The 18,561-nt window shown below is 39.1% G+C and overlaps 1 protein-coding gene across 2 annotated transcripts in view; it reads right to left on the bottom strand.

Moving 5' to 3' along the window:
• POLG2 (DNA polymerase gamma 2, accessory subunit) overlaps positions 1-18,561 on the bottom strand; it is a 39,347-nt gene that overhangs the window by 2,972 nt on the left and 17,814 nt on the right. The window contains exons 6-7 of one of the 2 annotated variants that reach the window (XM_037809729.1): positions 8,074-8,154; positions 2,010-2,110 (exon numbers count right to left, since the gene is read on the bottom strand). In XM_037809729.1, coding sequence (XP_037665657.1) covers positions 2,010-2,110; positions 8,074-8,154 — 182 coding nt within the window. The remainder of the gene's footprint in view (positions 1-2,009; positions 2,111-8,073; positions 8,155-18,561) is intronic. The other variant, XM_037809730.1, reaches the window with a different exon arrangement.

Genomic DNA, 18,561 nt, shown 5'->3' with positions numbered 1-18,561 from the left:
AGTTTCAAAAGCCTACTCAAAGTAAAATTTTCAGAAAGTTTCTAACTTATTATAATAGCTGAAAAGTCATAAGAGAAAATAAAGTTTGAGAAATAAACACTGGTACCTCCATATATCATTTGGGGGTATATTATGGATGAATAAACTTCAGCCTTTTAGTACTTGGATGCAATCCAAGACAATATTTTGGACCATGGTATCTTATAATAAACAATATTATAATAAAGAGCCAGTGTACAAGTCATACTGAAATCATGCTTAATTTATAACTTAGTATATTTGTAGTTTCTAGTTTGGCAATAAAAAAATGTCCACACTGGCCTTTTTTGCTTACCTACTCACACTATTCATTACTGTTTATTTTCTATGACTCCATCAGAAATGATCACATTTATCTATACTTGTTTACTATCAGTTTTATCCCACTTGAATAAAATAAGCTCCATAAGAACAGGAAGCTTTTCCATCTTGTTCACTGTTGCATCAAAGTGCCTGAAACATAACTGGTGTTTAATAAATATTTGGATAAAAATTCCCTGAAACAATAAAGCCTTTATTATATAAAGAACATCTGTAACTGATAACGCCCATGTGACTCAAAGGATGAAATTCTACAACTTGAAAAGAATGGACTGTTCACGTACCGCCCCTTCATTTTATATATGATAAAATCATTAGTTGCTCTTATCTATAGAAACCTATTTTCCCACTGATAACATCAAAAAGTTGTATTTGAAATAAGTCATCAGCAAACTGAAAAGCAAAACACAAAGCTTCACAACTTTTCACCCAACAGGTATGTATTCAACACAAAAAGCTAAAAAATAACAAAATAACCCAAATGATGGAAGAATGGATTACTTTAAAAAACAGAAGTTAAGGAAATAATAGGGGAGGAATACTAGAGGCAGGGAAATCAATTATGAGATTATTTCAATAACCTAGACAAGAGATACTGGTGACCTTCATTTGGGTAGTGGCAGTGAAGATGGGAGAGATGTGCATGGATCTGAGACATACTTAGGAGAAAGACTGACAGCACTTGGTGATACATGGATCTAGGGAATAAAGAAGAGGGAGGAATTAAGGTTTCAGTTTTGAGTGACTGGGTGAATGTAAGCACTATTTGATGAAAAAAAAACAGTTCTCTGTCCTCCAAGATGGAATTAACTTCCTTCAGTCTCAGAATGAACCATCATGCCTGCAAGGAAAGGCACTCCACTGGTGTTCTTTCAGCCCTGACTCGATGTACGTATCTGTGATGGTTAGGTTCATATGTCAACTTGGCCAGGTGATGGTGCCCAGGTGTCTGGTCAAGCAAACACTGGCCTAACAGTTACTGCAAGGACATTTGTGGCTAGTTAATAAAAACCAGAAGGCAGGTTTATTAAATCATCAGTTAGTTGACTGCATCTGTGGCTGATTACATCAACAAAGGGAATGTCTTCTGCAATGAGAATTCAATCAGCTGGATTTAATCCAATCAACTGAAAACTTTTAAGGGAGAAGAGACAGAACTTTCATTTCTTCAGCCAGCGAGCCAGCCTCTCCTGGGGAGTTCACTGAAGACCTTCACTGGAGTTGCCAGCTCGCTGCCTGCCCTATGGAATTTGGACTCATGCATCCCCACAGCTGCATGAGACACTTTTATAAAATCTCATATTTACAGGTATCTTCTGTTAGTTCTGTTTCCCTAGAGAACCCTAACTAATAGAGTAACCAATTTAGATAATTTATCCCTGATAAACTGATGAACTGAATTACACTTACTTTGCAGCATTAAGGCTTGGTGTTGCTCACTGTACATGTTCGCATATACCTGCTGAACAAATATACTATTCCTACAATTAACTAAGGGTGTGTGATTCTGTAAATGGCAAAGACAGGAATTAAAAATTACCTTTTATATATATTTGGAAGAGATTTGTTTCGTTGCTAACAAAGTAACATCATATAATCAAAAACTCTCTGAATGCATTTTTTAATGACACGGAAGACAATTTTCTTACTTTGAATAAAGTTGTTCAAATGAGGAGTGTACAGTTTCCAAATAACCAGGCCACACAGAAATTCCATTTTCTAATAATTCATTAAATAGCCCTTGACAGACCTGAGAGGAAAATACAAAAAATTCAAATATGAAAGAAATAAAAATAGCTAGTGTGATTATCCTATTTTTGTCCAAACCAGAAATCACTTTTTTGTTCTCCAAAGTGGGTACAAATTCCGTTATGTGATGTTACAATTTATAAATTGTATATTTCCTCTGAAAATGAAGAAATTAAACAGTGTAAAGCTGAATACTAAATGCAAATCTTCTATGGGAGAAATTTTTATGCCAAATGTAAGAATTCTTATTATGATTGTTACCACTCAAGACACGAACAAGAGAGAACCTAAGATGGCGGCTAGGTGAGACCGGGCAAAAAAACACCTCTGTGAAAAACACTAGATAAAAGTCAGAAAGTGACCCAGAACATCAGTTCCAGCAATGCACCAGCTGGACAAGGTCTGCTAAATATACAGGGACCGTGCACTTGGTGAAACCGGGAGTCTGTGTTCTGAAACGAGCGAGTAAGCCTGCTGAATGTCTGGTGGCTGTGCTGTGGTGTGGGGAAACCATGGGTTGGCATTTGGAGGTGGACTAGTTCTTTTTTAAAAAAACCCAAAAGTGGCTGCAGGTACGGCAGCAAGAATCACACAGTGACGTGCGGCAGGAACGGGCTGTGTGAACGCCTCAATATCTGGCATGGAAGATAAACCTTTCATACACCTGCTGCTAATTGTCTTGGAGCAAGGAAGGTAGAGGTTAGCCAAAAGGGGAAAAAAAACCACGCCCCTTGCAGCCATCTTCCCAGTGGGCTGGGAATGCTCCTGCTCGGCGCAGGAGCCACAGCCCAGAGATGCGCCAAGGGACCCAGTGTGACAGAAAGTGTTTCCAGCAACATGAGCAAACACCACAATATTGGGCGTGGACAATAGCCTTTAGTGCGCCCACAGCTAACTGTCCCAGAGCTGGGAAGGCGGAGCTGTGCGAAAAGGGGGAAATTAACACGCCCCATTCAGCCATCCTTAGAGCAGGCTGGGAAGGCCCCTGCATGGCCCGGCGGCCCAGAACTTCCCTTGAGGGAGGGATGGCATGCACTTGTGACACAGCACAGCCTTCCCTCAGCAGAGGCCCTAAGAAGGGCACAGCTGGGAAGAGGGACCCACTCAGAAATCCCAGGGACCATACGCCAATACCAAGGACTTGTGGGTCAGCGGCAGAGGCAATCTGTGGTGAGACCAAACTGAAGGTTTAGACTCTTGTAACAGCCTTAAATCTCCAGGAACACCTGGGAGGTTTGATTATTAAAGCTGCCCTGCCTCCCTAACTGCTCAGACACATGCCCCACATTCAGGGCGGACAGCACCAACAACACACCCAAACTGGTGCACCAATTGAACCCCACAAGAATCAGACCCCCACACACCACAAAGACAAAGTTGGGGAGAACTGACTTGAGGGGAATAGGTGACTCGTAGACGCCATCTGCTGGTTAGTTAGAGAAAGTATACACCACCGAGCTGTAGATCTGACAAATTAGAGATTGGTGTTTCAGCAATCCTTCATATCCTACAAGAACCCTATCCAGTAAAGCAAATGCCAAGAGGCCAAAAACAACAGAAAATTTTAAAGCATATGAAAAAACTAGACGATATGGATAACCCAAACCCAAACACCCAAATCAAAAGACCAGAGGAGACACAGTACTTGGAGCAATTAATCAAAGAACTAAAGACAAACAACGAGAGCATGGCACAGGATATAAACGACATAAAGAAGAGCATGGCACTGGATATAAAGGACATGAAGAAGAGCATGGCACTGGATATAAAGGACATGAAGGAGACCCTAGAAGAGCATAAAGAAGAAATTGCAAGAGTAAATAAAAAAATAGGTGATCTTATGGAAATAAAAGAAACTGTTGGCCAAATTAAAGAGAGTCTGGATACTCATAGTATAAGACTAGAGGACGCTGAATAACAACTCAGCAACCTCAAGAAACACAGAATGGAAAAAGACAGAACAAAAGAAAGGGAAAAAAATTGAAAAAATTGAAATGGATCTCAGGGATATGATAGATAAAATAAAACATCCAAATTTAAGACTCATTGGTGTCCCAGAAGAAGAAAGAGAAGGGTAAAGGTCTAGAAAGAGTATTCAAAGAAATTGTTGGGGAAAACTTCCCAAACCTTCTACACAATATAAATACACAAAGCATAAATGCCCAGCAAATTCCAAATGGAATAAATCCAAATAAACCCACTCCCAGACATATTCTGATCAGACTCTCAAATACAAGAGAAGGAGCAAGTTCTGAAAGCACCAAGAGAAAAGCAATTCACCTCATACAAAGGAAACAACATAAGACTAAGTAGTGACTACTCAGTGGCCACCATGGAGGTGAGAAGGCAGTGGCATGAAATATTTAAAATTCTGAGAGAGAAAAATTTCCAACCAAGAATATTTTATCCAGCAAAACTCTCCTTCAAATTTGAGGGAGAGCTTAAATTTTTCATAAACAAATGCTGAGAGATTTTGCTAATAAAAGACTTGCCCTACTTCAGATACTAAAGGGAGCCCTACCAACAGAGAAACAAAGAAAAGAGAGAGATAGAGAAATTTAAGACATATATAGAACATTACATCCCAAATCACCTGGATACACATTCTTCTCTAGTGATCACGGAACTTTCTCCAGAATAGACCATAGGCTGGGACATAAAACAAACCTCAATAAATTTAAAAAATTGAATTTATTCAAAGCATATTCTCTGACCACAGGAGAATACAAATAGAAGTCAATAACCATCAGAGACTTAGAAAATTCACAAACACCTGGAGGTTAAAAATGAGGGGGAGATGAAAACATTTCCGGATAATCAAAAGCTGAGGGACTTCATCACCAGTAGATAAGTCCTATAAGAAATACTACAGGGAATTGTGTAGGCTGAAAGGAAGGGACATTAAACAACTGACTGAAACCGCATGAAGAAATAAGGATTTCCAGTAAAGATCACATGGTAAATATAAATACCAAGACTACTGTATTTTTGATTTGTAACTCCACTATTTACTTCCTACAGGATCCAAAAGAAATAAAGTGTAATGATAAATCAGTGGTTTTGGACTCAATGTAAAATATGTAATTTTTGACAAGAATTACATAATGGTGGGGAATGGAAGAGTATAGGAACATAGTTTATGTGTCTTATTGAAGTTAAGTTGGTATCAAAGAAAACAAGATTGTTATAGATTTAAGATGTTAAATTTAAGCACCATGGTAAACACAAAGAAAGTATCAGAAACATGATTATAGACATGAAAAGCAGAGTATGGGTTATGAGAAGTGGGGGAAGGGGTATTGGGGAGTTAATAAGAAATGAGTGTAGGGTTTCTGTTTGGGGTGAGGGAAAATTTCTAGTAATGGATGGTGGGAAGGTGATGGCATTGCAACATTGTGAATGTGATTAATCCCACTAATGGCATACTTGGGAGGGGTTGGAATGGGAAGATTTATGCTGTATATATGTTTCCACAATTGAAAAAAAAAAAAAAGACAGTCTAAACAGATAATGACAATTAAATGCCAAGGATGATCCTGGATGGGATCTGAGGATGGAGGAGGGGAGGCTCAAAGGGACACAGTTGGGACATAAGAAAAAAATGAATTATAGACTGTAAGCTTTGTATTGACGTTGAATTTCTTGAACTTCTTAGCTGCACTTAATGTGATTGCATAAATGAATGTTCTTGTTCATGGGAAATGTATATGTGAACTATATTGTTTGTTCAAGGATGAGTGCAACTTGCTCTCATACGTTCAGAAGACAGAGCAAGAGATGATGGATGATAGGGAAAGAAAGAAATGGTGGAGTGACAGGATGTTAAGGTTGGTGGATCTGGGTATAAGTGGAGGGCGGTTGGGGTATGCTGGAGTTCTGTGTATGGGGTTTGTATTGTTTTTGCAACGGTTCCTGTAAGTTTGAATTTATTTCAAAAAAAAAAAAAAAAAAAAAGACACAAACAAAACCAAAATACAGAAAAACAGGTCTAAAAGGCTATGTTAATTCTAAACTTGTCTGAGAGCTAAGGACTGAGCCCTAGGATATATTACCACGTCAGGAAGAGATGTGCCAGTAAAGATGACTAAAGAGAAACAGCCAGAAAAATCTGAGGGAAACCCAGAGAGTGGTGTCCCAGAAGCCACCTTTTCTTTAGTGTTTCAAGAAGAGAATGGTAATATAAATGCTGCTGATAGTGACCTAAGATGAGAACTGAGAATTCACCACTGGATTGGCAAGGTGGAGGTTTTCAGAGACCCTGACAAGCCTAGTATCAGTGGAATGGTGGAGACAAAAACCTGACCAAAAATACAGAAGTAATAATGAATAAATGACAAAAGCAAACTTTATTGTTTTCTTAACAAGCAATGGCAGAGTTAAAAAAAAAAAAAAAGCAAAATTAAGCACACTCTTAACAATCCAAAACTAAAATTATAGAGCTAGATTTCTCAACTTTGGCACTACTGATATAGGATGTTTAGCCGCTTCCCTGGCCTCTACTAGATGCCTGTAGCATCACACCTCCAACTTTGTGACAACAAAAATTGTCTCCAGATATTGCCAAACGCCTTGTGTATTTATGTGAGAAACCGAGGGGGGGGGAAGGGGAAAGACCGAACTACAGCAGTGTTTCTCAAACTCAATCCAGCATTAGAATCACCTGGAGGACTTGTTAAAACAGACTGCTGGGTCTCACTCCCAGTTTCTGATTCAGCAGGTCTGGGGTAGGGTCCAAGAATCTGCATATCTAACAAGTTCCCAGGATAGGAAAGTAGATGGCTGCTGAGGTACTTGATATTTTTAGGACAGAAGAGAATATAGATATTAATAAACCTAAGAAATTAGGGGAAAATAAATGTATGTGTTTTAATACGCCAGTAGTTGCCAGCCCCAAATTTGATCTTTCCAATGGAGGGCAGAAAAGATGAAGAAAGCTTTAAGCATGATCAAGTAAGGATATGGGGAAATGAGAATCTTCTTACACCATGGATGAGAGTACAAACAGATGCAGCCATTCTGGAGAGCAATCTAGCTGACTAGTGAAATAGACATTTTAACCGGCAATTCCATTCTTGTGTATATAATCCAGAAAAACTGTTGCATGGCCCAGAAAGTGACATGCAAAAAGATTTTCTCTATCATAACATTGCTGAGAGAAAAAGGAACAGAATAAGGTGTACAACACACTACTTTTTGGTAAATTTAACACATCCAAGGCACATAAAGCGATTATACTCTTATAAACAAAGAAAACAAAATCTAAGGAGCACAGTTCTTTTTTGTCCTTCAGGCAATAAACCTAGGAATTTGCTACCTGTACCAGGGTGTTGAAGAAACTGCCACAACCCTGGGCAGAAATGAGGAAAATATGCCAATAGCCTTCCTTTCCCTGAACTGACTACCCCCCACCTTCCCAGACCTCTCCCAGGGTCAGAAAGGCAGGTGGCTCTCAAAGTCTTTAAATCATGTTAGTGTCCTCACTCAGGTCCTGGGTGGATCCCAGTCACCCAGACAGAAATGATGGCTGCTGAAGGGGTCTCTGGAAAGAAATCAAAACCACATGCTTGGTTTTTCTCAAGATTATAAAAATCAAAATAAAATTATAGATCTAGAACCTTTGCTTATACCAACAAATATCAATAGTGTTAAGCTGAAAGGCAAACAGGTAAGAAATACTTTACCAGCACAAAGATTCTGATTACCAAAACTATGTATACTCACTTTAAAAATGGAACGTTGAGCATGACTTTAATAGTAAAATCCATTGAATTGTAGTCAGTTTCTCTAATATATTATACTTTGAATTATATACAATAACCACAGTATTTATCCACAGTTCATTGTTTAATTAAAAATTTTTAAAAAGGCAAATGAATCAAAATAAAACTCTAAATGGCAAGCTATGTGTTTACTTGAAATAAAGGTTAAAATTAAAATAACAGCAGTAAAACTTACTTAACCCACCTGTCTTAGTTCCACTGCTGGGCCTCTTCCCACATCCAAAGCAACCTTAATAGGGGCTAAACAAGGGTGAAGTTTAAGTACCTAAGACAATTAAAAGAAGGAGAAAAAAGAAAGACAGCACATCTTGTTTATATATAACACAAGTACTAACAAACATGGAGCATCTTAAGCGGTTAAGATTTTCTGCATGAAAATAGAAGCCAGCTGAGGTCATAAAATACCATGCAATGATGTATTCAGCCGTCTATATCCAGCTGCTCAAGAAATTTCTCCACGTACATGTTCAGCAGAAGAAAAAATAACTTACTACCCACCCTTCCATTTTCTGACAACTCCAATTTCCCTTAGTCAAAATGCCTCTTTTTGGCATCACTTCCTTCCCTTTCCAGCCTAGGCCTATGGGTCACCATTTGGATTACTCTCTTTACCAAAACCCATCACTCTTCTCATTCATTTATCAAATTTTTTTGAATGGTTACTGTGTGCCAGAAACAGTTCTGGGGTGCTGGGGACAAAATCTCTGTCCCTCATGGTGAGGAGAAACAGATAATAAACAAAGGGAGTGAGTAAATCATATATTTGAAGGCAGTAAGCGTGTAAAAAAGTGAGGGGGAGGGGGATAGGAAGTGCTGGCAAGAGGGAGTGCGGGGTGCTGTTTGCAATGTGGAATACTGTTGAGTAAGCAGACTTGAAAGGAGGATGGAGGAAGAGCATTCCAAGCAAAGGGGAGAACAAAGACAAGGGCTGAGTCGAGGAGCCTGCCTGGTATGCTCTAAAAAAGTGAGATGGAGAGTTGTAGGTATGGAGGTCAAAAAGGAAAGGGTTTTGTAACATATCCTATGAGCTTTGGCTTTTCCTCGGAGTGAGATGAGGAGCTTACTGGAGTGTTTTGAGCAGAGGCACAACATGTACACTTTAAAAGTGGCACTCTGGGAGGAGAGCAGGTGATGGTGGCTTAGATCAGGGTGGTAGCAGTGGAGGTGGTAAGAGGCGATCAGATTCAGGATATATCTTTTTTTTTTTTTTTTTTTTTTTTAATCATCATTTTATTGAGATATATTCACATACCACGCAGTCATACAAAACAAATTGTACTTTCGATTGTTTACAGTACCATTACATAGTTGTACATTCATCACCTAAATCAATCCCTGACACCTTCATTAGCACACACACAAAAATAACAAGAATAATAATTAGAGTGAAAAAGAGCAATTGAAGTAAAAAAGAACACTGGGTACCTTTGTCTGTTTGTTTGCTTCCCCTACTTTTCTACACATCCATCCATAAACTAGACAAAGTGGAGTTTGGTCCTTATGGCATTCCCAATCCCACTGTCACCCCTCATAAGCTACATTTTTATACAACTGTCTTCGAGATTCATGGGTTCTGGGTTGTAGTTTAATAGTTTCAGGTATCCACCACCAGCTACCCCCAATTCTTTAGAACCTAAAAAAGGTTGTCTAAAGTGTGCGTAAGAGTGCCCACCAGAGTGATCTCTCGGCTCGTTTTGGAATCTCTCTGCCACTGAAGCTTATTTCATTTCCTTTCACATCCCCCTTTTGGTCAAGAAGATGTTCTCCATCCCACGATGCCGGGTCTACATTCCTCCCCGGGAGTCATATTCCACGTTGCCAGGGAGATTCACTTCCCTGGGTGTCTGATCCCACGTAGTGGGGAGGGCAGTGATTTCACCTTTCAAGTTGGCTTAGCCAGAGAGAGAGGGCCACATCTGAGCAACAAAGAGGCATTCAGGAGGAGACTCTTAGGCACAAATACAGGGAGGCCTAGCCTCTCCTTTGCAGCAACCGTCTTCCCAAGGGTAAAACTTATGGTAGAGGGCTCAACCCATCAAACCACCAGTCCCCTATGTCTGTGGTCATGTTAGCAACCATGGAGGTGGGGTAGGCGAATACCCCTGCATTCTCCACAGGCTCCTCAAGGGGGCACCACATCTTTTTTTTTTTTTTTTCCTTGTTTGTCTTTTTTCTTTTTTTTTTTTTTTTAACTTTCCCTTCTTTTTTAAATCAACTGTATGAAAAAAAAAGTTAAAAAGAAAACAAACATACAATAAAAGAACATTTCAAAGAGACCATAACAAGGGAGTAAGAAAAAGACAACTAACCTAAGATAACTGCTTAACTTCCAACATGTTCCTACTTTACCCCAAGAAAGTTACATAATATAGCAACATTTCAGTGAACTTGTTCCTACTACATCCATCAGAAATTAACAGACCATAGTCATTTCTGGGCATCCCCAGAACGTTAAACAGCTTATCTGTTCTTCTTGGATTATTGTTCCCCCTTCCTTAATTGCTCTCTACTGCTAGTTCCCCTACATTCTACATTATAAACCATTTGTTTACATTTTTCAAAGTTCACATTAGTGGTAGCATATAATATTTCTCTTTTTGTGCCTGGCTTATTTCGCTCAGCATTATGTCTTCAAGGTTCATCCATGTTGTCATATGTTTCACCAGATCGTTCCTTCTTACTGCCGCGTAGTATTCCATCGTGTGTATATACCACATTTTATTTATCCACTCATCTGTTGAAGGACATTTGGGTTGTTTCCATCTCTTGGCAATTGTGAATAATGCTGCTATGAACGTTGGCGTGCAGATATCTGTTCGTGTCACTGCTTTCCGATCTTCCGGGTATATACCGAGAAGTGCAATCGCTGGATCGAATGGTAGCTCTATATCTAGTTTTCTAAGGAACTGCCAGACTGACTTCCAGAGTGGCTGAACCATTATACAGTCCCACCAACAATGAATAAGAGTTCCAATTTCTCCACATCCCCTCCAGCATTTGTAGTTTCCTGTTTGTTTAATGGCAGCCATTCTAACCGGTGTTAGATGGTATCTCATTGTGGTCTTAATTTGCATCTCTCTAATAGCTAGTGAAGCTGAACATTTTTTCATGTGTTTCTTGGCCATTTGTATTTCCTCTTCAGAGAACTGTCTTTTCATATCTTTTGCCCATTTTATAATTGGGCTGTCTGTACTATTGTCATTGAGTTGTAGGATTTCTTTGTATATGCAAGATATCAGTCTTTTGTCAGATACATGGTTTCCAAAAATTTTTTCCCATTGAGTTGGCTGCCTCTTTACCTTTTTTTTTTTTTTTTTTTTTTTTTTTTTTTTTTTTTAATCATCATTTTATTGAGATATATTCACATACCACGCAGTCATACAAAACAAATCGTACTTTCGATTGTTTACAGTACCATTACATAGTTGTACATTCATCACCTAAATCAATCCCTGACACCTTCATTAGCACACACACAAAAATAACAAGAATAATAATTAGAGTGAAAAAGAGCAATTGAAGTAAAAAAGAACACTGGGTACCTTTGTCTGTTTGTTTGCTTTCCCTACTTTTCTACACATCCATCCATAAACTAGACAAAGTGGAGTTTGGTCCTTATGGCATTCCCAATCCCACTGTCACCCCTCATAAGCTACATTTTTATACAACTGTCTTCGAGATTCATGGGTTCTGGGTTGTAGTTTAATAGTTTCAGGTATCCACCACCAGCTACCCCAATTCTTTAGAACCTAAAAAAGGTTGTCTAAAGTGTGCGTAAGAGTGCCCACCAGAGTGATCTCTCGGCTCGTTTTGGAATCTCTCTGCCACTGAAGCTTATTTCATTTCCTTTCACATCCCCCTTTTGGTCAAGAAGATGTTCTCCATCCCACGATGCCGGGTCTACATTCCTCCCCGGGAGTCATATTCCACGTTGCCAGGGAGATTCACTTCCCTGGGTGTCTGATCCCACGTAGGGGGGAGGGCAGTGATTTCACCTTTCAAATTGGCTTAGCCAGAGAGAGAGGGCCACATCTGAGCAACAAAGAGGCATTCAGGAGGAGACTCTTAGGCACAAATACAGGGAGGCCTAGCCTCTCCTTTGCAGCAACCGTCTTCCCAAGGGTAAAACTTATGGTAGAGGGCTCAACCCATCAAACCACCAGTCCCCTATGTCTGTGGTCATGTTAGCAACCATGAAGGTGGGGTAGGCGAATACCCCTGCATTCTCCACAGGCTCCTCAAGGGGGCACTACATCTTTTTTTTTTTTTTCCTTGTTTGTCTTTTTTCTTTTTCTTTTTTTTTTTTTTTTTAACTTTCCCTTCTTTTTTAAATCAACTGTATGAAAAAAAAAAGTTAAAAAGAAAACAAACATACTATAAAAGAACATTTCAAAGAGACCATAACAAGGGAGTAAGAAAAAGACAACTAACCTAAGATAACTGCTTAACTTCCAACATGTTCCTACTTTACCCCAAGAAAGTTACATAATATAGCAACATTTCAGTGAACTTGTTCCTACTACATCCATCAGAAATTAACAGACCATAGTCATTTCTGGGCATCCCCAGAACGTTAAATAGCTTATCTGTTCTTCTTGGATTATTGTTCCCCCTTCCTTAATTGCTCTCTACTGCTAGTTCCCCTACATTCTACATTATAAACCATTTGTTTTACATTTTTCAAAGTTCACATTAGTGGTAGCATATAATATTTCTCTTTTTGTGCCTGGCTTATTTCGCTCAGCATTATGTCTTCAAGGTTCATCCATGTTGTCATATGTTTCACCAGATCGTTCCTTCTTACTGCCGCGTAGTATTCCATCGTGTGTATATACCACATTTTATTTATCCACTCATCTGTTGAAGGACATTTGGGTTGTTTCCATCTCTTGGCAATTGTGAATAATGCTGCTATGAACGTTGGCGTGCAGATATCTGTTCGTGTCACTGCTTTCCGATCTTCCGGGTATATACCGAGAAGTGCAATCGCTGGATCGAATGGTAGCTCTATCTCTAGTTTTCTAAGGAACTGCCAGACTGACTTCCAGAGTGGCTGAACCATTATACAGTCCCACCAACAATGAATAAGAGTTCCAATTTCTCCACATCCCCTCCAGCATTTGTAGTTTCCTGTTTGTTTAATGGCAGCCATTCTAACCGGTGTTAGATGGTATCTCATTGTGGTCTTAATTTGCATCTCTCTAATAGCTAGTGAAGCTGAACATTTTTTCATGTGTTTCTTGGCCATTTGTATTTCCTCTTCAGAGAACTGTCTTTTCATATCTTTTGCCCATTTTATAATTGGGCTGTCTGTACTATTGTCATTGAGTTGTAGGATTTCTTTGTATATGCAAGATATCAGTCTTTTGTCAGATACATGGTTTCCAAAAATTTTTTCCCATTGAGTTGGCTGCCTCTTTACCTTTTTGAGAAATTCCTTTGAGGTGCAGAAACTTCTAAGCTTGAGGAGTTCCCATTTATCTATTTTCTCTTTTGTTGCTTGTGCTTTGGGTGTAAAGTCTAGGAAGTGGCCTCCTAATACAAGGTCTTGAAGATGTTTTCCTACATTATCTTCTAGGAGTTTTATGGTACTTTCTTTTATATTGAGATCTTTGGTCCATTTTGAGTTAATTTTTGTGTAGGGGGTGAGGTAGGGGTCCTCTTTCATTCTTTTGGATATGGATATCCAACTCTCCCAGCCCCATTTGTTGAAAAGACCATTATGGCTCAGTTCGGTGACTTTGGGGGCCTTATCAAAGATCAGTCGGCCATAGATCTGAGGGTCTATCTCTGAATTCTCAATTCGATTCCATTGATCTATATGTCTATCTTTGTGCCAGTACCATGCTGTTTTGGCAACTGTGGCTTTATAATATGCTTCAAAGTCAGGGAGTGTAAGTCCTCCCACTTCGTTTTTCTTTTTTAGAGTGTCTTTAGCAATTCGAGGCATCTTCCCTTTCCAAAGAAATTTGATAACTAGCTTTTCCAAGTCTGCAAAGTAGGTTGTTGGAATTTTGATTGGGATTGCATTGAATCTGTAGATGAGTTTGGGTAGAATTGACATCTTCATGACATTTAGCCTTCCTATCCATGAACATGGAATATTTTTCCATCTTTTAAGGTCCCCTTCTATTTCTTTTAGTAGAGTTATGTAGTTTTCTTTGTATAGGTCTTTTACATCTTTGGTTAAGTTTATTCCTAGGTACTTGATTTTTTTAGTTGCTATTGAAAATGGTATCTTTTTCTTGAGTGTCTCTTCAGTTTGTTCATTTCTAGCATATAGAAACATTACTGACTTATGTGCATTAATCTTGTATCCCGCTACTTTGCTAAATTTGTTTATTAGCTCTAGTAGGTGTATCGTTGATTTCTCAGGGTTTTCTAGATATAAGATCATATCATCTGCAAACAATGACAGTTTTACTTCTTCTTTTCCAATTTGGATGCCTTTTATTTCTTTGTCTTGCCGGATTGCCCTGGCTAGCACTTCCAGCACAATGTTGAATAACAGTGGTGACAGCGGGCATCCTTGTCTTGTTCCTGATCTTAGAGGGAAGGCTTTCAGTCTCTCACCATTGAGTACTATGCTGGCTGTGGGTTTTTCATATATGCTCTTTATCATGTTGAGGAAGTTTCCTTCAATTCCTACCTTTTGAAGTGTTTTTATCAAAAAGGGATGTTGGATTTTGTCAAATGCTTTTTCAGCATCTATTGAGATGATCAATTGATTTTTCCCTTTCGAGTTTTTAATGTGTTGTAATACATTGATTGTTTTTCTTATGTTGAACCATCCTTGCATGCCTGGAATGAACCCCACTTGGTCATGGTGTATGATTTTTTTAATGTGTCTTTGGATTCGATTTGCAAGTATTTTGTTGAGGATTTTTGCATCTATATTCATTAGGGAGATTGGCCGGTAGTTTTCCTTTTTTGTAGCATCTTTGCCTTGTTTTGGTATTAGATTGATGTTAGCTTTATAAATGAGTTAGGTAGTGTTCCATTTTTTTCAATGTTTTGAAAGAGTTTGAGTAAGATTGGTGTCAGTTCTTTCTGGAAAGTTTGGTAGAATTCCCCTGTGAAGCCATCTGGCCCTGGGCATTTATTTGTGGGAAGATTTTTGATGACTGATTGGATCTCTTTGCTTGTGATGGGTTGGTTGAGGTCTTCTATTTCTTCTCTGGTCAGTCTAGGTTGTTCATATGTTTCCAGGAAATTGTCCATTTCTTCTACATTATCCAGTTTGTTGCCATACAGTTGTTCATAATATCCTCTTATAATTTTTTTAATTTCTTCAGGATCTGCAGTTATGTCACCTTTTTCATTCATTATTTTGTTTATATGGGTCTTCTCTCTTTTTGATTTTGTCAGTCTAGCTAGGGGCTTGTCAATCTTGTTGATCTTCTCAAAGAACCAACTTTTGGTGATATTTATCCTTTCTATTGTTTTTTTGTTCTCTATGTCATTTATTTCTGCTTTAATCCCTGTTATTTCTTTTCTTGTACTTGGTTTAGGATTGGTTTGCTGTTCATTTTCTAGCTTCTTCAGTTGATCCATTAGTTCTTTGATTTTGGCTCTTTCTTCCTTTTTAATATATGCGTTTAGTGCTATAAATTTCCCCCTTAGCACTGCTTTTGCTGCATCCCATAGGTTTTGGTATGTTGTGTTCTCATTTTCATTCGTCTCTATATATTTAGCAATTTCTCTTGCTATTTCTTCTTTAACCCACTGATTGTTTAGGAGTGTGTTGTTTAACCTCCAGGTATTTGTGAATTTTCTAAGTCTCTGATGGTTATTGACTTCTAATTGTATTCCATTGTGGTCAGAGAATGTGCTTTGAATAATTTCAATCTTTTTAAATTTATTGAGGCTTGTTTTATGTCCCAGCATATGATCTATTCTGGAGAAAGTTCCGTGAGCACTAGAAAAGTATGTGTATCCTGGTGATTTGGGATGTAATGTCCTGTAGATGTCTGTTAAATCTAATTCATTTATCAGATTGTTTAGGTTTTCAATTTCCTTATTGGTCTTCTGTCTGGTTGATCTATCTATAGGAGAGAGTGATGTGTTGAAGTCTCCCACAATTATTGTGGAAACATCAATTGCTTCCTTTAGTTTTGCCAATGTTTCTCTCATGTATTTTGTGGCACCTTGATTGGGTGCATAGACATTTACGATTGTTATTTCTTCTTGCTGAATTGCCCCTTTTATTAGTATGTAGTGGCCTTCTTTGTCTCTCAAAACATCCCTGCATTTGAAGTCTATTTTATCTGAGATTAATATTGCTACACCTGCTTTCTTTTGGCTGTAGCTTGCATGAAATATTTTTTTCCATCCTTTCACTTTCAGTTTCTTTGTGTCCCTGTGTCTAAGATGAGTCTCTTGTATGCAACATATTGATGGTTCATTTTTTTTGATCCATTCTGCGAATCTATATCTTTTAATTGGGGAGTTTAATCCATTTACATTCAACGTTAAAACCGTGAAGGCATTTCTTGAATTGGCCATCTTATCCTTTGGATTATGTTTGCCATATTTTTCCCTCTCTCTATTAATATCCTTTATTGTACCCATACCGAATCTCTTTAGTACTGAACCTTTCTCCAAGTCTCTCTGTCCTGTCTTTGTTTCTCTGTCTGTAGGGCTCCCTTTAGTATCTCCAGTAGGGCAGGTCTCTTGTTAGCAAATTCTCTCAGCATTTCTTTGTCTGTGAAAAATTTAAGCTCTCCCTCAAATTTGAAGGAGAGCTTTGCTGGATAAAGTATTCTTGGCTGGAAATTCCTCTCACTCAGAATTTTAAATATATCGTGCCACTGCCTTCTTGCCTCCATGGTGGCTGCTGAGTAGTCACTACTTAGTCTTATGCTGTTTCCTTTGTATGTGGTGAATTGCTTTTCTCTTGCTGCTTTCAGAACTTGCTCCTTCTCTTCTATGTTTGACAGTGTGATCAGTATATGTTTCGGAGTGGGTTTTTTTGGATTTATTCTATTTGGAGTTCGCTGAGCATTTATGATTTGTGTATTTATGTTGTTTAGAAGATTTGGGAAGTTTTCCCCAACAATTTCTTTGAATACTCTTCCTAGACCTTTACCCTTTTCTTCCCCTTCTGGGACACCAATGAGTCTTATATTTGGACGTTTCATATTATCTATCATATCCCTGAGGTCCATTTCGAGTTTTTCAATTTTTTTCCCCATTCTTTCTTTTATGCTTTCATTTTCCATTCTGTCATCTTCCAGGTCACTGATTCGTTGTTCAACTTCCTCTAGTCTTGTACTATGAGTGTCCAGAATCTTTTTAATTTGGTCAACAGTTTCTTTAATTTCCATAAGATCATCCATTTTTTTATTTAGTCTTGCAATGTCTTCTTTATGCTCTTCTAGGGTCTTCTTGATTTCCTTCATATCCCGTACTATGGTCTCATTGTTCATCTTTAGTTCTTTGAGTAGCTGCTCTAGGTGCTGTGTCTCTTCTGGTCTTTTGATTTGGGTGCTTGGGCTTGGGTTATCCATATCGTCTGGTTTTTTCATATGCTTTATAATTTTCTGTTGTTTTTGGCCTCGTGGCATTTGCTGAACTTGATAGGGTTCTTTTAGGGTTTGTAGACCAGTTGAAGTCCTTATCTCTAATTTATCAGATCTACAGCTTCGTGGAGTACACTTTCTCTAACTAACCAGCAGGTGGCGTCCACGAGCCACCTGTTCTCCACAAGCCAGATCTCCCCTGCTTAGCCTTTTTGGTGAGTGGGGGAGTGAGTCTTGTGGGGCCCAATTGGTGTACCAAGCTTGCGTGTGTAGTTGGTGTTGCCTGCCCTGTATGTGGGGCGTGTTTCTGGGCAGTCGGGGAGGGGGGGTGGCCCTAACAATCAAATCTCCCTGATGATCCTAGAGTTTTAAAGCTGCTGCAATAGTCTAATCCTTCAGTTCAGTCCTGCCACAGTTTGTCTCTGCCACTGACCCACAAGTCTTTGGTATTGGCGTATGGCTCCTGAGACTTGCAAGTGGGCCCCTCTTCCAGGCTGTGCACCCCGGGTCCTCTGTTGAGGGATGACTGTGCTATGTCACAGGTGAGTGCCGTCCCCCCAGGGCAGTTCTGGGCTGCTGGGCTGTGTTGGGAGGCTCCCAGTCTGCTCAAATGATGGCTGAATGGGGCTCTGTTAATTCACACTGCTCCCCCTTCCCAGCTCTGGGACATTCAGCTGAGGTTGCAGGGAAGGCTAATGTCCACGCCCAGTTTTGTGGTGTGTGCCTGTTATTTGAAGCACTTCCGTCACACTGGGTTGTCTGGGGCAGCTCTGGGCTATGGGGCTGGCGATGGGCAGGAGTGTTTCCTGTCCACCAGGATGGTGGCTGTGAGTGGACACCCCCCTTTTCTTGGGAAGTTGTGTTGTTTAGTGAATTTTCTCAGCCACTGGATTATTGCCTTTTGTCTCAGAGCTCTCTTAGTTCTGCTCTTGACTTGACGTGCCCAAATTTCAATTCTTTGAAGCTTTCTGTATTGAGCTTCTTAGAGTAATTGTTTTAGAAAAAGCAAAAAGGATTTAAAAAAAAAAAAAAAAAAAAAAAAAACGGCCCTCCTCAGAGATCTAATGGGTTATTGAAATGCTAATAGACAAAGCAACCAGGGCCAGTAAGGAAAGGTGCACAGGGCAGAGAGATCAGCTTTGCTTCGGGAT

This window comes from Choloepus didactylus, chromosome 18 (assembly GCF_015220235.1).
Source record: "Choloepus didactylus isolate mChoDid1 chromosome 18, mChoDid1.pri, whole genome shotgun sequence".
NCBI lineage: Eukaryota > Metazoa > Chordata > Mammalia > Pilosa > Megalonychidae > Choloepus > Choloepus didactylus.
The sequence above is the reverse complement of the archived record's forward strand: the minus strand, read 5'-3'. Positions and strand labels throughout refer to the sequence as shown.